The sequence below is a fragment of the Diadema antillarum genome, unplaced genomic scaffold (genome assembly GCF_040938485.1).
Source record: "Diadema antillarum isolate AM-2024a unplaced genomic scaffold, OU_Dant_1.0 scf00000075, whole genome shotgun sequence".
Lineage (NCBI taxonomy): Eukaryota > Metazoa > Echinodermata > Echinoidea > Diadematoida > Diadematidae > Diadema > Diadema antillarum.
The window spans coordinates 3,740,650-3,761,015 of record NW_027270964.1 but is presented as its reverse complement, the minus strand read 5'-3'; the positions used below and the strand labels follow the sequence as shown (position 1 = coordinate 3,761,015).

Genomic DNA, 20,366 nt, shown 5'->3' with positions numbered 1-20,366 from the left:
TTCTGGAGAAGTGTGATTAAAGACAAAGATTAAGAGGCTACCTGGGGTGAGGAGAGAATGGGAGAGGTAGAAAGTAAGAAAAGATGCAGAGGAAATGTGAGACACGCAAAACAAGAATTCGGATGGTAGAGAAAGACTCATGTAATACGAGATGAGAGACGAGTGTGTGTGTGTGTGTGTGTGTGTGCTGACAGGCGTGTGTTTGTGTATTTATGTTTGTAAAGGAATAGTGATCTGTGCATACACTTCAAGAAAGGCAGCGAGGGGTACAGCCGAGTGACCCTGTGCTAATTTATTCAGCTTCGAAAAGCGCGACAAAAAAAAAGAGAGACTTCTGCGCCTTTCAATATTCGTTTTGTTTTCCAAGGCGGCGGCAGAGTACGGTCCACCATGCATTGTCAAATATTAATCTTTGTCATTATTCATGAGTCAGCTGGAACGACCTGTTCAAACACAACGTCCATCAGCTCAATTTGCACTCAGACTCTCTCTTTTTCTCTCTGTCTAATTTCGCTGCGATGACTCACGAATCTTTTTAATTTTGTCCCCGAGCGCATCCCCGTAATTCTCCGAAAGTGACGGAATGACATAATTGCGTTTCTCGGAGAACGTATCGAGACCAGAGAGATTTTCAAATAACACCGCCATTTTCACATAAGAGTGACAGTTCCTAATGCCTTCTCCGCTTTTCTCACGTGGTGTCTTGGATATGATGCGTCCTTTTTCATACAAGTTTCTTAAAAGAGTCATTTCAAATGTGTATCTGTCTACCACTGCTTATAGACAGATCATGTTTTACATTCTTATCCTGAATTTATTCAGTACAATTCTCATTAACATTGCGTAAGCGGGTTAATCCCATTTTTTACCCCTTGATTAAGACATCACATATAGTATCAGGTTCTAGCAATTACAACTCGCGCACAGGTGTGAGCCTATCAGGGTCCTATAGAGGCACAAAGGTGAAAGTCTCAATTCAATGAATGGTGATTCGAATATATCCGCTTTATTTGTCGCAATGCATAGACGACTATTTCTGAGGCCATTATCCTCGTCAAGCGTTTGGTTATGGTGATGCTCTCATGTATTTCTGTTATATTTAGAGTTGTTTAATTTGTCTTTTGAGCGGCAGGTACATAAGTTTGCATATATGCATGAAATAACACCCGCTCGTCATCATTTTGCACTACCATCGAATGTCCTATATTTGAAATGATCACTCACCTGTTTCAACCGTTCAACCCGATTCAGACAATATTGTATTCAATTAGTTTGTTCAAGTGACTTCGGGTTACATTTACATATGAACAAAAAAAAAAAAACAACCTCGCAGAAATAAAATCAATCAATCAATAATTCAAAAGTGACAGTAATGCCACTCTTTTCTTCGCCGTCGTGCAGTCGCGGTGTTCATCAGTTAAGACAACGTGGAATATTCTTGGCAAAAACTGAATTAAACTCTTTGTGATATTTACTTATTCAGCACTCAATACGGCATTTCAATTAGGAACAATGATTTGTTGGCCTTAAATTGGATTTGAACGATCTTCGCCATTCACAGAGCTAAAGATAGATATATTTTCATAATAGTTTTCTAATCAATTGCACATGTGGCTTGTTGATGGCACACGTCACTTTGATATTTTGCAACCCAAAACTGGGTCACTAGCGCTGGTATTAATATATAATTATTATTAGCAACTGATATCCAATATTCACATAGCTTCAAGTATGCATGGGAAGTGACTCTGTGTTATATGTGTTTTTCCTACAGGAAACATACAGAGCCTATACAACGACAGACAAACCATGAAATCAGGTGAGACCTTTAGCACTGGTCAGCGTTTTTTTTTTTTTTTTTTTTTTTTTGATGTATCGTTGAAGTCCCCTTCGCTCCTACTTAGAGCACGTCTTTCATGACACGACTGGGCTGAGAATAGGGCCATCCAGCCACCTTATAGGTTCTTTAGCTCCTGTTATCTAAAAGGAATCCAAGAAAATGTTTTCAGCAGTGCGCATGACTTATCGCCCTCTAAGCATTCGTGCGTCACGAAACCCATCCAACCGCATCATCAATGATTAGCTACAAAAAAGATCAAAATGAGTTTATATCGTTTGAACATCTCAGCTGGAAGCAATCAAATTATCTCCTTTCAAAATCAGACATATTATCCATCCATATACTGGTCATCTACAACTAACATAATAAGTTATACTATTTTCTGGCGTCGTTGTTACAGCTTGGAGTGATTTTGAACTTCAGGACAAACTCAATCCATGACGCTGTGACTACCATGGCTCCTCCTAAAAAGACCTGCGGACGTTAGAGGGAAAAGGAAGTATAGTGTGCCGTCCAACTGGCAGCAGACGTACGGGAAGATAAGAGTTTGAAGAAGAATGCCAAGCTGAAGTTGAGGACGTGGCATCACTAAATTTTACTGGCGGATCCACTGGGATGCCCCCACTCGACTCCAGAGGGTATAACTTACGTAAGCGTCCCACGCTGGCGGGACTCCTATTTCCAAGTATTGCCACAAATATTGTACAAGACTGCCAAGTTTTAATACGTATGTAGACCACTCATTTGAATAAAAACTCTGTTAGCCACTTGAAGGGAGTCAACTTCGACAAAATGTGACGAGAATCAATTCTGTGACTTGATCTTCAGCTCAACAAATAAGTAGAGACAATTGACGTTGTCCTTCGTTCAAGTGAGCTCCCCCTTTAGCAAAAGCGAGATGTCGAGCTTAACGTGTGTGTGTGTGTGTGTGTGTGTGTGTGTGTGTGTGTGTGTGTGTGTGCGTGTGTGTGTGTGTGTTTAACATAGTAATGATAATGATAATAAAGGACGTTTATATTGGGCAGCTATACTATGATAACACACTCTCTACCGCGCATTACAAAATGATATAGTCATGACATACATAATGCAAACTAATAGCATTTATAAGATGAATTTTCAACCTGATTTTAAACTCACAAGGCCTAGCTTATTGTAGCTTATTGTAGATTATTTTACAACCTCGGAGAGGCACACATGAACGTCTAAAGGGTAACTTTGTTATCATAGTGAGTAAAAGGTGTTTTTCTTTCCCTCTCTTACCTTCAATTCCACAAAATTAAGTGTTTGTATTAAATTTCTGGAAAAGAGTGGTTTCCTTCATTTCCTTCAGTTTGAATGCGTAGCGAGTGCTATTGACAAAATCTCAGCAGGTGCTAACTATCTTCGGACATTGGAGCAATAATATTATAGAGACACAGCTAAGCAGAGGAAGGCAATGCCAAATGAAAGCCCGGCAGACACGACCCTTCGAAGCAGGGAAGAAAGTACACAGGAAAAACAGAGAGAAAATGGAATAGAGCGACAAAGCACATCGTAGCCAACGAAATGGAGACACAAAATAGCTGTGAAGTGGGGATAAAAAGAGAATACGTATTAGAGAAAAGTTTGGGAATATAAAGACATCCCGAGCAGGAAAGACTTACGTCATTAAACGGTACGTCGCGAGAGGAGACAGTCAGCCCAATGAGTGATTTCCTTTTAATCTTGTCTATACCAAAGCCACAGAATTGTTCAATCTTATCTATCAGACACATATCCTCTAAATGCCAATTAAGTAACAAATGACTGGTGAATCGCTGATTAATTGGTCTGACTGTCTATTATCCAAATCATAGCACATTGTCCAATGTTGTCTGAGAGATTTCTTCTAAAAATAAAGAGTAGCAGAACAGTGTTTGGAGTAGCATTTCTACTCATTGTTGAGAGGTAAAACTATGACAAACCCCAAACTTACAAGCGGTAAAGTAATAAATACTGGTCCCATGACTCCCGAGTATCAAAAATTGAACTGTAAGATGTAGATGGACATGGCTTACCGATATGCTTTCAGACTGAATGCCTACACAAATGTGAATCTATCAGTAATTCGGTCAGCAGTTACAATCTGAATTATGGGCTTGCAGATCAATTCAGAAAGGAAAAGCCGATAATTCACTTTTCTAAGGATTCAAATTCTATGAAGATGTCTACCAGTTTGACAAGGTTCCCCCTACCTAAATACCTTTAAGTCACAATTTTGTCGATAACTGTTAGACGTCCCTTGAACACATAGGAGACATACTAAGTAATCAGTTTTCAAATGCTACTGCTATAGCTGATATAATTTCAAAATGTTGATTGTATAATCAGGCAGTTTAATTATACCTTTGACTGAATTATCTGATTTCTTGCTTTGCCTTGAACTAAGTGGCAGTGTTTCATTTTCCGACAGAAAAAAACCCCCGAATGATAGACAAATATCAAGAAAGGACGACTAGTATGATATGGAAATTGAGGCGAACGAAGTGTAACATGATTTCTTAAACGCTAGTGTTATCATTTCCCCTATGAAAATACAACATCTAAAACAATAATAGTCATCGCCGTCGTTTCTGATTTCACTTTGTTCCCGATATAGCATATTTTTGGTAGGAATACTCATCCGCGAAATATTCACGAAGATGTCCAATCCTGCCAACTTACAACTTCTTGGGAAGAACCCACTCGTGATGGAAATATCAAGATTTCCTGTTTGTGATTGTTAAGAGCGGTGATGTTGGATCAGCCTCTATATACGGCGATAGAGAACAGGTCCGATAGCTACATGATAAAAACACGTGATCGAGGTACGGGTGTCATTATTATTTCTTCTTCTTCTGTTGGGTAAACGCGGCTCTGCCAATAGTGCCTGCCGGTTGTACATTGTTAAATTAGCTTGGATTTGCATTCTTTGCACTTTAAAATAATTATGATAATGAAGTATATAGTTATCTGTTATGTTTTTGAGTCATCCACGTATTACAGGCTTGCTTTTCAGTGGACCACTCTTTTCCATACTTACTTTATTGTCAACGTCCAAAGCATGCATAGATGTTAAACTTGGTTATTTCCACTTGAATGTATATATCTTATCTTATCATATACTCTATGATTTACATAGCGTTACATTTTTTTTTTCAAATTGATCAAACAATATTATTGCTTGATGCATGTTTTGTATTTTGTTTCACTCTTTGGGATGAAAAATAAAAAATCGAATTGAATTGAAATTGAATTCGATTATTCGTTCAAATATGATGACGTCAGGCCTGCCAACTAGTCGACTCTACTCTTGCTTTGATAGACAGTTGGTTCTGACAAGAGTTTCCCCTCCATATAATAATCAAGGCTCTCCATCAAAAGAACCCTCGATACGGTAACAAAGCTACCCTGGATCTCTCCCTGCATTCAACGTGCCACGAGCCAGGCTTGCTGCTCGCACCGCTGTTAGCAGAGCTGTCTGGGCGTGGACACTCTGACTAATTTAAAGGTAGGAACTCTAACAGATTTTTGTGTAAACATGGTCTCGTTCCTGACAGATATAAGCTCGTTGTACCACCAAAAGACGTTTACTCAGGCACGAATTGTGACAAGAAAGATCCTGGAGGTTATATTGTTTGTCATAACATGTTATTCTATACTGAATACCGTGACACATGTTCCATAATACATGAGTAATAATTCCATTGTGTATCGCTGTTTTCATTCGTTCTAATTGTAGAGGTGTAGAGTGAAGAGACGTATACTGACACCGTTGCCATTTTGATGGAGCATTTTGCAATTGATTAGACTTCTGAAGGAGGGTATTATCAGGAAGATAGACTCGCTGACAAATGATGTCATACCCCAATAACAATAAAAACAACCGTGACGAGCCATGATTTCTTCCGATTCGAGGATTTGGCCATTAAAAACGTTGAGAACAAAAATCGATATCAACTTCTTTCTTTCGTGAAGTTTCGGCAAATGACGTAATGGAACCTTAAAAAATTGCACCAAATAGCTTACTCAGTGCGAAAACAGGTGCGAAGTCGCTTCCCCTACCATTGCCTACAGAACATTAGAGCTGCGCTTGTAGCTGGTATTCCGTTTAATGACACAACATTATAAAATAAAAGCATGACAAGTGTAAAGGTGTTGAATTCAGTTTCACCTATTCGTTATCTTAAATAGATGACGTCATGTAACTAGATTAGTCGACATTCACCGGATTGTCACTCCTTTACCTCACCCCCCCCCCCCCATTCCCTCCTCACCCGACTCAATCATATGACCCCTGGGTCATGGTGAAACCCATGTCAGTCATGACGAACGGAAATGCAGGTAGAAGGTAGGGAGGTCGTGACATGAATAATCACTTCCGGTGCGTAAGAAGGATGCTGAATAATGTTACGCGAAGCAAAAGCTTTGAAGAGTAGACAGGCAAACAGACAAACAGATAGACGCACAAACATGTACACGGAAGTCGTTTTGTATCAAACCGTTTGATGACGATTAGAGAAATGACATTTGGATGCGAATCCATGACACTTTGTCACTTCCGTCACCGTTAGATCATCGGAGGCACGTGGTGACATACTCCCGTCTGACTGACTGGCATTATTTTTTTCCTCTTCGCCTTTGTCTTATTCATTATCTACTCTTAAAACAGACATCAGGCTGGACACGTGTGTAGCGCGAGGACACACGGTGCTGAAACAAGTCGTGTACAGCAATGAAAAGCAAAACATCGACCGGTAATGACAATAAATCACGAGCGTTTCTGCAAAAATTGTACATCAGTAGTCACTTTGATATACTATCGGCAATAATTAAAAACGGAGGATGAAATACACGAAGATTGTATTTACAACTGGTAAATTCAACTTAATCCATTTGAAGCACAAGTGGCTATAACGACTGCCATAACATCATGCCATATAATATCATTATAGTAAATTCAAACTTCAGTCTTCCTCAGAAAGTTTGTTAAATCATTGCATATCTTTGCCTTTTTCGTAATCATAATGCATTTTTTTCTGTCAGTTATACTTGTGAATGATAAAATGCAGGATCAATTTTGAAAGAGAAGATAAATAATGGACATTATTCAGTACATCCAATGAATAACCACCAGCGCATGCATTTAGGGAGTGAAGAAAATCTTGTTCCTATCATTGTCGCCCTCACAACACTGATTATCATTTCCTACTGACGTAAACAATGGAACACACGTTTGTTCAAGTTCGTGATAACACACACCATTAACCAAATTATCGAATATCCAAAGCTTTCCGATTACGAAAGGTTTGTTTTCAAAGGCCGCTTGATATCACTCACCAATACTCTGTTTCATGTCTACCGTCATTGCGTTGGTATCTCGTAGCATCCCTGCCTTGGTACTGATATGAATATGAGTCTCTAACTCCTCGCGTGAACGCTTTCACAAATGTAATGAATGGAGGTTTGTTGCATACATTCTATTTATTGCTTCAATCGGGTATAGTGTTTTGACCAATACCTGACCTTGGAGATAGCGACTTGGTTTTGAGGGCTAGATATCATTACGTCAGTTTAAGGCTGCGTTCATGCGGAACTAGAATTGCGTTTCTAAACACGTTTAGTCGCTAAACGTGTTTAGTTGCGTTGCGTTCATGCGATTTTTCCATTTAAACGCGTTTCAAAACGCCGATCTGAAACGCGGAAAAAAGGGCGTTTTGAATCATGATTCTGCCAGAATCACGATCGCAGAAGCCGCATGAACGCAACCGTGATTTCAATCATGATTCTATGACGTCATTGTGCGCTGTGCGCATGCGTATCTCATGGGGTATCCCCAGTATCCCACAGCTTCTTGTTCTGTTCGCGCGCTTGTGTACGTCTTATGAATCGTGTGTTTCGGTACCATACTTGCATTTGTTGGTTTACATCAACGCCATACACCGATTCTATGATAGTATCTAGCTGTTTAATAAAATAATACATGTAATTACTCTCCGATTGAGTTGATAATAGTAATGGCTGCAGTGATGTGTCTAAACCAAGGGAAACAATTGGAGAGACGAAAAATTAAGATTTTTCGATCTGTGGGCAGAGCCTGAATGCCACAGCTTATTGGAAAGTATTCACCGAAATATAAACGTAAAGGCCTATAATAAACTGACTGATACAGTTGGCATACTGCCATAAGGTGGTCTGGCTCAAGCTGTGTAGCAGAGACAAGGTCAAACTGCGCAGTATGCTGCGCAATGGCAAAGAATGAGCAGAGCCAGAATCAGCGTTGCGAAAGCCCGCATGAACGCTCTTCCGCTGAGACCGTGATTTGAAACGCCGTCTTGAATCATGATTCATGTTTGTGATTCTGGCTACGAAATCCGCATGAACGCGGCCTAAAACCCGTCTAGGACTCTGGCAGAGCGTCATACGTAAAGTCTGCGGGCAAAAAAGCCAAGTGGTGAAATTTGGCCTTATTTATCGCTGACAGTTACGTAATCACATTGTATTCAACTTACTGGTGTGAAGCATTAGCCTGAATAATGTGAGTTTGGTTGTTGTTTCTAAAGACATGACATCATCTTAGAAAGAGTTACCATGGGAAACGTGCCATGTAGTGATATCCCCCACTGGACATAACTTGGACAATGCTTTCACCAGGGGCTATACTGTCTCGACAGAATTCTCCTTGGAAGTGTCTTTGTCAAGAGAGCAAAACATGCTGTAGAGTGTCAAATCATCACTGAGTCAGTAACCTGAATCTCGAGTTTCGCTGATTACACTCAGAATGAATCCCCTAACCAGATATCACCGGAAATGAGTTTGCCTTGACGGTAAACATTATTTTGCTGTTAGGTTAAATTGAACCTCCCCTATAAGGTCTCGGCACACCGAGCACGGTAACGGCAACGGTCTGTTGTTGTTGGGTTTTTTTTTTTGTTTTGTTAGGTGATCCGAGTATCCTCTCGGATCACCTATTGTATCTGTACGGATTCTTTCTTCTTCTTCTTCTTCTTCTTCTTCTTTCTTTATTTCTCCCCAAAAGTTGTGCAGAGGTTAGCTCAGAAAGTACTATGCCTATCAAGTTCAAACTTATACCATGTATGTATCGTGTCCCAAAGACGGCAATCGAACTAAAATCAAAGTGATCAGTCGACCGTGACGTCACTATGACGTCATTATATGAAAACACATTCTCAATCATATCTCATTAATGGAATGAAGTTTTTCAATGAAATTCACGTCACATTTATTTCAAGTTATGCGCATTCTACTCATATTCTCAAAATTCACATTTTCTCTTGGTACGTGCGCGTACGCGCGCGTTGAAATATTTGTATGCTCAAATCGAGCTCAAATTTTTTTTGCGCACGTTTCAGACCATTTGGAGCATTTTTTGAAAAATTGAAAAAATCGGACGGACGCGTACGCGCGCGCGCATATACGCACGCACAGCTCATATGCAATAGAAATTTTCAGTTTTTTCACACGGATCGGATGTCCACAATGTCAAGGAATATTTCTATCAAGTTTCAAGTCGATCCGACTCAATATGACGTCATACGGGCCCGTCAAATTCAAAATTCCGCGCGTGCGTCAATGGGGATACACTGTGCAACTATGCCAAAAAACCGCCAATTTTAAATCGGATTTTACTCGTCAGGATGGACGATGACCCCCCATTTTCTTGACATATTCTAAAAGCTGATGAGTTGTACATGTCATTTCATGGGTTGGCGATACTGAAAAAATGATTAAAAGATATCAAATTTCTTAATAAAGTAAACAAAGTAAATTTTCCAAATGACGTCATCAAATTTCAAATTCACTCGAGCGTATCTCACTTAAATTTCGCCAATTTTCACCCAGATTTCAGTATGTTGTAGCTTATGAAATGTTCTTTCATCAATGTGATAACAACATTTTGATTGGATAACGTCATCACCTCGTAAAAATGGATTGAAAGTATCCTTGTAAAATTTCACCAGTTTACGTGTTATCTCTATGGGAGTGCAGTTTTTCTGGCAGTGAAAATTGACATGACTCTCTTTTTCGAGCACTAGCTCACTTATGCTTCGGTGAATTTCTACCAGATTTTAGTATGTTGTAGCTGAGACTTTGGGCTATCGTAAGTGTGCCCTCCATTTTTTCATACAACGTTGGTATCACATCGAAAAACTTGGTTGAAAAATTGCATGTGGCTTCGATGCAGCGTCATTTTGCTTAATACACAGGGCCTATGGAGCATGAAATAGGTCATTGCATAGCGCATCCGACTCGTAATCCTAAGGTCCCTGGTTCGATGCTCACCCCTGCCAGTTTTTTTTTTTTTTGAACACTTTTTTTCCTTTTTTTTCTTTAGTTAGTCTTAATCTCCTTTCCTAACTTTATCTTTTTCTGATTTTTTCATGCTTCTCCTTCAAATTTCTATAAAAATAACATAATTTTTTCTTTATTTTTCTTTCTTTCTACTACTTTCTGTGCAATAGATGAACAACAACAATGGCTATTAATCCCATATTTTGCACATGTTTTGTTCATGTCACGTACATTATTTCATAAAATAACAATTACTTGATCGGACACCATCTTGGGTATGTAAATTAGGGTCAAAGGTCATAAATGTTTTATCCTGTATCTTGGTGAATACATGTCCTATCTCTCCCATATTTTGCACACACAAAGACCATGTTACAAGAATCATTTCACAAAATAACCACTTTTTGCTCAGATGCCATCATGTCTGTGCAAAGTGGGGTCAAAGGTCATATATTCTTTCTGTATCTTCATTATGACGTGTTATCTCTATGGGAGTGCAGTTTTTCTGCGAATGAAGCTATGACAATCTTTTTCGAGCAATAGCTCACTTATGCTTCGGTGAATTTCTCCCAGATCTTAATATGTTGTAGCTGAGACTTTGGGCTATTGTATTTTACCCTTCGTTTTTTTCATACGATGTCGGGATCACGTTAAAAAACGTGGTTGAATTTAAAGCTTATCTTCAATGTATTGAGATGTTTCTTTTCTTTCTGCAACTTTCTTTGCAATAACTCAAGAAAAACAGCATCTATCACCCTCAAATTTTGCACATGTTTAGTTCATGTCACGTACATTATTTCATAAAATAACAACTTCTTGATCAGACACCATCTTGGGTATGTAAATTAGGGTCAAAGGTCATAAATGTTTCATTCTGTATCTTAGTGAATACATGTCCTGTCTCTTCCATATTTTGCACACGCAAAGACCATGTTACAAGAATCATTTTACAAAATAACCACATTTTGCTTAGATGCCATCCTGGCTGTGCAAAGCGAGGTCAGTGGTCAAATATACTTCATTCTGTCTCTTTATTATGACGTGTTATACGGAATATGGTACCAAAGATGGCAGATCTGACTCGCTTTTCTAAATGAGATTCCGAATATCACACGGCGAATGTCCCTAAACACAGATGAAACCTGTATGGTCATGCCTAAATTATATATTTGTTGCTGTATCTTCGTTATCTAGTGTATACAGAATTTGGAACCAAAGATGACAGATTTGACTCCCTTTTCTAAATGAGAATCCAAACATCACACAACCAATGTCTCTAAACACAGATGAAACCTGTATGGTGTTGCCTATTGCGATCAGACCTCGAATCATTGATTTAAAAAAATCGGATCACCTTAATTTGTCAGTGATGACAAATTACAATCTCTAGTTTTTCTTTATTTCTCCCCAAAAGTTGTGCAGAGGTTAGATCAGAAAGTGCTATGGTTATCATGTTCAAACTTACACCATGTATGCATCATGTCCCAAAGACGACAAATCTAATGTATCATTGTGATCAGTCAACCGTGTCGTCACTATGACGTCATTATATGAAAACACATTCTCAATCATATCTCATTAATGGAATGGAATTTTTCTATGAAATTTACGTCACATATATTTCAACTTATGTGCATTCTACTCATGTTCTCAAAATTCATATTTTCTCTTAAAACGTGCGCGTACGCGCGCGTTGAAATATTTGTATGCTCCAATCGAGCTCAAAATTTTTTTGCACACGTTTCAGACCGTTTGGAGCATTTTTTGAAAAATTGAAAAAATCGGACGGACGCGTACGCGCGCGCGCATATACGCACGCACAGCTCATATGTAATTGAAATTTCCAGTTTTTTCACTTTGATCAGATGTCTAAAATGTCAAGGAATATTTCTACCAAGTTTCAAGTCAATCCAACTCATTATGACGTCATACGGGCCCGTCAAAGTTGAAATTCCGCGCGCGCGTCAATGGCGATATACAGTGCAACTATGCCAAGAAACTACCAATTTTAAATCCGATTTTACTCGTCAGGATGGACGGTGACCCCCCATTTTCTTTACATATTTTGAAAGCTGATGAGTTGTACTTGTCATTTCATGGGTTGGCAATGCTGACAAAATGATTAAAAGATATCAAATTTCTTAATAAATTAAAAAAAGTAAATTTTCATAATGACGTCATCAAATTTCAAATTCATTCGAGCGTATCCCACTAGTCCTTTGTCAATTTTAACCCAAATTTCAGTTTGTTGTAGCTTATGAAACGTTCTTTCAAACATAATATAACAATATTTTGATTGGATAATGGTATCACCTCGTAAAAATGGATTGAAAGTAATCTTGTCAAATTTGACCAGTTTACGTGTTATCTCTATGGGAGTGCAGTTTTTCTGGGAATGAAAATTGACATGACTATCTTTATCGAGCACTAGCTCACTTACCCTTCAGTAAATTTCTCCCAGATTTTAATATGTTGTAGCTGAGACTTTACGCTACCGTAAGTGTGCCCTTCGTTTTTTCATACGATGTCGGGATCACGTCAAATATTTTGGTTGAAATTCAGGCTTATCTTCGACGTATTGAGATATTTCTTTCTTTCTGCAACTTTCTTTGCAATAACTCAAGAAAAACGGCCTCTATCACTTCCATATTTTGCACATGTTTAGTTTATGTCACGTAAATTATTTCAAAAAATAACAACTACTTGATCAGACACCATCTTGGGTATGTAAATTAGGGTCAAAGGTCATAAGTGTTTCATCCTGTATCTTAGTGAATACATGTCCTATCTTTCCCATATTTTGCACACGCAAAGACCATGTTACAAGGATCATTTCACAAAATAACTACTTTTTACTCAGATGCCATCTTGTCTGTGCAAATTGAGGTCAAAGGTCATATGTACTTCTTTTTGTATCTTCGTTATGACGTGTTATCTCTATGGGAGGGAATTTTTTTTAATGTGAAAATTGACATGATTGTCTTTATCGAGCACTAGCTCACTTACCCTTCGGTGAATTTCTCCCAGATTTTAATATGTTGTAGCTGAGACTTTGCACTATCGTCAAATTGCCCTTCGTTTTTTCATACGATGTCGGGATCACGATAAAAAACTTGGTTGAAATTAAAGCTTATCTTCTATGTATTGAGATATTTCTTTTTTTCTGCAACTTTCTTTGCAATAACTCAAGAAAAGCACGTCCTATCACCCCCTTATTTTGCCCATGTTTAGTTCATGTCACGTACATTATTTCATAAAATAACAACTACTAGATGGGACAACATCTTGGTTATGTAAATTAGGGTCAAATGTCATAAATGTTTCATCTTGTATCTTAGTGAATACCTGTCCTATCTTTCCCATATTTTTCACACGTATAGACGATGTCGCGAAAATCATTTCACAAAATAACCACTATTTCATCAGATGCAATCTTGGGAGTGCAAAGGTGGGTCGAAGGTCATATGTACTTGTTGCTGTTTCTTCGTTATAATGTATACAGAATTTGGTACCAAACATGGCAGATATGACTCCCTTTGCTAAATGAGAATGCAAACATAACACTGCCAATGTCTCTAAACACAGATGAAACTTGTATGGTCATGCCTATTGCGATCAGGACTCGAATCATTGATAAAAAAAATCGGATCACCTTAATTTGTCAGTGATGACAAATTACAATCTCTAGTTTGTTTTGTTTTTGCTGTTGTGCGCCAAAAGGAACGATGTCTGGTTCTGTAAAAAAAAAAAAAAAAATCAAAGATTATGGTATAAATCACCCAAAATTTAACTCTTACGTCAAAGTCAAGAGCAACAAAATCGCCATTTGAAGATTTATTCTGTAACGAAATTATTGGCGGGGAAGTGATATTGTAACAGAACCAGACATGGTTCCTTATGGCGTACCACAGCAAAAAAAAAAAAAAAAAAAAAAAAACCAAACCCCCCCCCCCAAAAAAAAAAAAAAAAAAAAAAAAAAAAAACCAAAAAAAAAAAAACCCGTACCGTTACTGTTATCATGCTCGGTGCGCCGAGGCCTTAGGCACGTTCTTCCGAACCAAACGTACAAAGGGTGTAATACATCAGTGAAAATTGAGTAGTGTAAGGTTTTACCATGGTATGCACTGGCACGGTTTCATAGAATTATATTGGCCACCCAAAGAATTACGAAATAGAATAAAAACGAAACCAGACAGAATAATAACAAAATAGAACAAATAAAATAAATGAAGATAATAGATGAAAGATAATAAGACCGTGTCACAATACGTAAACTGGGTCTCTCATCCTGCCCATTCCGAAAAAAACCTCAAACCTTTCAACACTTCGTACACTCACTGACCAAATGTCCTGCCGTAGATACCCATATCTAGGTTATGATTGTTTGTATATTCTCTCTTAGCTTCATTATGAAGGAGTTGCGCATTGCAACTTATCATGTAGTTAGGTGGTCCAGTGGAAACAGCAGCTACATCAGGAGAAAAGAGTATCGGTTCAATGCCCTGTTGGAACAGGCGCGCCTAGGCGATGCCAGAGAGGCGATGCCAGAGAGGGAGAAGGAGAAAAAAAAAAAAAGGGGGGGGGGATACATAGATTGAAAGAGAGAGAGATTGAACACTGTAAAAACATCGGCGTTAGATTTAACACAACATCGATCAAGTGTCCACCTGGCACTTCGTGGTGTTAATTTGACACTCTATCTGGTGATATTTTTGACACTGCGCTGGTGTTAATTCAATAATGACACCGCATGGTGTTGATTTGATATTGCTGGTGTTAATGTCAATGGTATAACACCCGTCCAGCTGCAATAGGAGACCACACCATCTGGTGTTACTGTAGTGTAAATGTGTTTACACTTTTTTTCAAAAATCAAGTATTTTATCGGAAAATTCTTGATCGTCTTGTTGAAGTTCAAAATCAACAAGAAGTGCAGTAACTAAGAAACTATTCAAAAAACAAATTTGTAATTTGAAATGACACCCGGAAGTGTTAATCTAACACCACAAATGAGCACCGAAACTTTAACACCAGCTCGGTGTTTCATATTTAACACCGGACTTTTTGCAGTGAAGAATACAAAGAATGCCAGAAAAATGATTCGGTAAAAGGAAAGAGAGAAGAGAGGAAGATGATGCACTATTCTTTTGATATTCCGTGGACAGGACATCAAACAAAATATAAATGCCAAATATAGCTTGGAATGCCACAATGATTTCTAAAAGACCCCATTCTATTTCTAACACGAAACAGGAATTTGTCTCAAGGTTATAGCAGTTTGAAAAACAAATGTACAGCACGTTGAAATGATTTGCATGATATCAACCCTTTGTGGTTCATCCTTGTGACTAGTACTATGACTATAGTTAGCAAACAGGTACCAGTCTGGCATCTCGACAATAAAGAGAGAATAAAAATAATACATTCGTTAAGTTTGTCATTCGCCATTTCTCGTAAATCCTTCTGGCTGCGGTACGGATCTCTGAATTAGAATGATAATGTTTGCGGGAGGCACTCTAGAAATGTGATATGTAATGAAATCCAAAGCTTTAAAAATTTTTATCATTTTGTTTTGGGTGGAAAGATGTGCGGAAGTCAAATATCTAGCCAATTAGAGCTATCCTAAACATTGTGCTCTCTGAACACCACATGCCCCATGGTTACTGAACCAAATAGGTTGTCTCCGTCTATTCTTCTTGTAGATTCTTACAAGAGAACAGATGTCAGGTTCAGTGTTGCTGTCGAGGTGTAACATCAACTTTGTCAAAAAAAGTAGGACATCTTTCCCGGAACAAGAAGACATCGTAGCAATATTAATAAACTTCGCTCCAAAATAACAATCGCGTGAAGGAACATCACATCGAGAAACTTTGTGAAACATTGCGACCATAATCTAGACAATGTAATTACTGACACAAATTGTTTTTCAGCGAGAAAATGATTGTTTTCGTCAAGTGGTAAAGAGAGAACATTTTAGAATACGTGAATTGTCGACAACCCATATAACCCATCTGGACTTAACCTAAGTTATTAGTATGATGATATCATTTTGTTATATTTCATGCCTTTTTCATTGAGTTATACGAAAATCAATTAAAATTGACGTTACAGTTGCTAACATGAATAACAGTTCCTACTATAGTGCAAAGGTACATGATGCCCTACGTGTTTCTTGTAATTGTGGCATGACTACTTGAATGAGACAAGGCGATGCTTTTTACCGATTACCACTGCAGCCAAGAAGACCATCATTCCGCTCACGGACGAAACTTCTCGTGACCAGAGAGCCGCATGCCTGGCATTTGTGGCTTAGCAAAGACAGGGACTTGTGCTTTTGCCTGCGATGCCGCTGACCAATCGCGTAAAATTGTGTGAGAACTACCTCGCCAGTTTAATATCATGCTAGCTGATTTTATCTGAAGAAAAAAAAAACCCTCCACGATGTATGTTGCTTATTGTATTGTATAATTCAGAACAAACCCTGTCTCATGCTGCATTTACTTGAACTTGAATGGTCGACTGGGCAGAATATCAATGACGGGATATACTCTACTTACGTTCCAGATTAGAGCTACATGCCGGCACGAACCCTGGTTTTGCATCAACATAAATTATTCGCTCCATTATTGTGACTTTTCTCCGGTAGGATCTTTTATGGCAACATCTGCTGATTCAACTGTTTCAAGAAAATTTCTAAAGACTTCATTGCATTTGCAAACGCAAGCTGGTTAATCATTCTTTCCCTGCACCTTGCACGTCTTGGATTCAAAGTAAATCACGTGATCTATACCAGAAGCGTCTCCAAGAGCAATATTCTTCCGTGTGCATTTCAATGGCCTTGTAGAGGGCGACAACATGTCAACTCGAAGACGAGATAAAAAGGCATGACAGAAAATGGTGCCACCATCGTCGGCGCCAGTATGAAGACCGCAACGCATCACTGTCGCCTGCCACAGTGGACATCGTCGTGTTTGGACAAAATCAATTCTACAATCATTACACAGCTGACTGTGTGTCTCTTCCTTTCCATAATCGACATGCATATCAACGAGACAAGGTACTCCCATGAGTGGCCATCATTCTTTAACTTGGGTAAGAAGTCGAGCGCAATCGTAATTTTCAAAGTTATAATTACAGTGATTACTGTTCATTCCATGGCATAATGCAAATGTGTATGACTAACTCCGAGCAAGTCAGACGTAAGACTATAATACATTTAGTCACATTCTTAAGCAACTTGTGCGTGTTTGTTTGAGGTTGCATAATTATGTGTACATGTGTATTCATGCTATTGTGTGAAATATCTACATAAGCACATGGGCATTTTTTTCTTTACAATAACACATATTTGATGTCATTTGTTAATCATGAATTTGAAGAAAAAAATCCCTAAATAAGTAAATAATACCCAATAAAATGATTACTCACTGATTCAACTCATACTTGAAAATAACTCCAATGGCGTTTACTTTTACTGTAAGTACGAATGGAAGAGCAGTATAGACTGGAATCACAAGATATTGATTCTCAGACTGTAAGACTTGACTCACGTCCTTCGCTGGTTCCAACTCTCACGGCATCGCTCCAGTCTCCCGGGCCAGCGCTGGTCACGCCTCGAACCTAGCGGGAAAACGCCATCCATGAATGGAACATGTTTTCAACATTCATCTTTCTATCTTATATTTCAAATTCTCTCCATGTACACTTCATTTGTTAATTGGAACAATCTAAGGTAGATGCAAACACATTATGTGTACGAAACAAGTGACTACAACAACAAGCATTCAAACAAAGAAACACAATGCTCACTACCACACAAAGCAAATAAAACAAAGAGACCACTAAAATATAACCAGGAACGGACTCTGGAATGTCAAAACCAACCATACGCTTAGTACCATTAATTTCATAAGTGATCAGATTAATATAATGAGATCAGATTAATACATTGATATCAAGACAAAAGTGGATCCCTTGAACCATACAGGTGAATATTGATACTGACTCATCTTCTATAGAACAGTTGAGGCGTGTAGCTTTCGGTTTAGTACAGGACTTTTGTTGGCATGCGACGAACACAAGTCACCACCAGCCACATACTATCTGATGCAGCACTGCGCACTGATAATGACTTTGGACATTTTATTGGCATTAATACATTTTTTTTTCTCCCGACAAGGATTCAAGAGATTTATGTCACAATGCACCTGTACTCTTTGCCAATAGGAGGGTGAGATAACGCGAGGCATATTGGCTTTTGGTCCAAAACGACTAATACACCCTTGTCATATAATTCACCGTCAGTCCCCAGCGCATTGGTTTTAATCTCAGCGAGGGACATTGAAGTACGTCAATGCAATGCCGTATTTCTACCTAATTTGATATGGGGGCCAACATTTTTCTGAGTTTGGCCTATGTCCAAGATTGCTATATTCATGAAACAGTGGTTTTTATTTCTCTTCCGGCAGACTAATTAATTCAGCATGATTGCTGGGAACACTCGATAACGTTCTTGAAATCAATAATGTTATATCATGATACGGAGCTACGTGGTGGCTCCATGTAGCTCTATGGTTATATTAAGATACACATGTTTCACATTTTCATATATTGACAAGGAGACAGTTAAAGATGATTCAGATCTAGTACTTCAATTTTCTCTTGTGGTTTCATATTGACTGAGATTTTGAGTGCGTAAGTCAGCTGCCGGAAGGAGAAAATGTTCACGTGAGGGTTTAAAAAAAATACATTTTAAAGCTTGGATGTTTTGGTCAAAACTTGATTCTTGAAAAGCAATGGTTCCTCGTTGTGCGGCATTTACTGATGAGGTGAAACATTGGGCAAATAAACAAAATGTACATAATAAGCCCATTTTGGACATTTCAGTAATATGCAAGACTTCAGTGATATTCCCCATATTCATGCTGGCTTATATCTTTGATATGTTTGCAGTACATCATAATACTATTCAGACTCAAGGGCAAGGCAGACGGATTTGTAGTATTGTCCACATTTCTATTCCGTCTCTGTTTAGGGTAGGACGTGAGAAGTGAGCTAAACCAACACAGGCATTATTCTTAAACAAGGCCAATCTTCTCCATAAAGCAAGATAACCTTATATACGTTGTGTAAATGCATGCGACACATCGCTCAGGTCATCAGACAAGGGGGTAGCTCAGAGCGAATTTCACTAATCTAACGCAAGCTATACGACGCGCATGCGCGAGGTACATCTATTTTTCGCTTTCTTTTCCGTCTATATGGACCTTATCTAAATCATGAATTTAACTTGAAATACCTTGGCGGATCAAGGCTTTAAAGGGATGGTATAGTATTGGCCGAGGTGAGAATTCAGCTTGTAACTTTTTGCAAGATACTTAGAAACCATATTTTTGAAATGTTAAAAGCATAAAATTCTTAGAGGAATTCAAAGTTTATTCTCTTATTTGATACAAATCGGCTTTGAAATGGGCGAGATATAAAAAAAAGCAAAGTAAAACAAAGCGATCCCGATATAAGGTGGGTTCCACCTTTGATTAAGATCGCTTTGTTTTGGATATCTCAGACATTTCAAAACCAATTTTCATCAAATAAACTTTTTGAATTCCTCTAAGAATTATATGCTTTTTCATATCTCATAAGAGGTTTGTTATCATCTAAAAAAAAATATCAAAAACCGTTGGAAACCTCAAACCCATCTCAACGAAAACTACAACCTCTATAGTGATGAGTTTCCCTCATTGATGAACTGTTTCTCGCCATCACAGTGGATGCACATACCTGAATGACGTAAGCTGTGTATGGTGTGAGGTTAGAAATGGACACGTTGACCTCGTCGTCGTCTGACCTGATGGTAAACTCTACCGTGTGGTTTGGCTTCGACTCCGTCTTGCGCCAATACTGAACCTGTATGAGATCGGCAAGATACAAATTTTGAACTTTGAGTCATTGCTTTTCAACGATCGTCTTTGGTTAATGAAGAGCAGCTTTCGGAAGTAGCAAGGGGAAACTGAATGTCGTTCGAGAGTATGAAAACTTGGACAGATTGGAGAATGTGAAAGGAATACATGGAATGGATAAGAATTACAGAGGCAGTCTCCTTGGGAATGAAGGAAGGGTAGACAGGCGTATATAGATGAACATCATTAAATACATTGTACATCATATTCCTACATTGTGCATTGTATCGTTGTTGCCTGGGGCCCGTTGCATA

The 20,366-nt window shown here is 38.5% G+C and overlaps 1 protein-coding gene across 1 annotated transcript in view; it reads right to left on the bottom strand.

The window, feature by feature from the left end:
• The window catches only part of LOC139717488 (receptor-type tyrosine-protein phosphatase F-like), a 92,250-nt gene that overhangs the window by 48,227 nt on the left and 23,657 nt on the right, over positions 1 to 20,366 (bottom strand). The window contains exons 19-20 of the mRNA XM_071628994.1: positions 19,934 to 20,059; positions 17,704 to 17,773 (exon numbers count right to left, since the gene is read on the bottom strand). Coding sequence (XP_071485095.1) covers positions 17,704 to 17,773; positions 19,934 to 20,059 — 196 coding nt within the window. The remainder of the gene's footprint in view (positions 1 to 17,703; positions 17,774 to 19,933; positions 20,060 to 20,366) is intronic.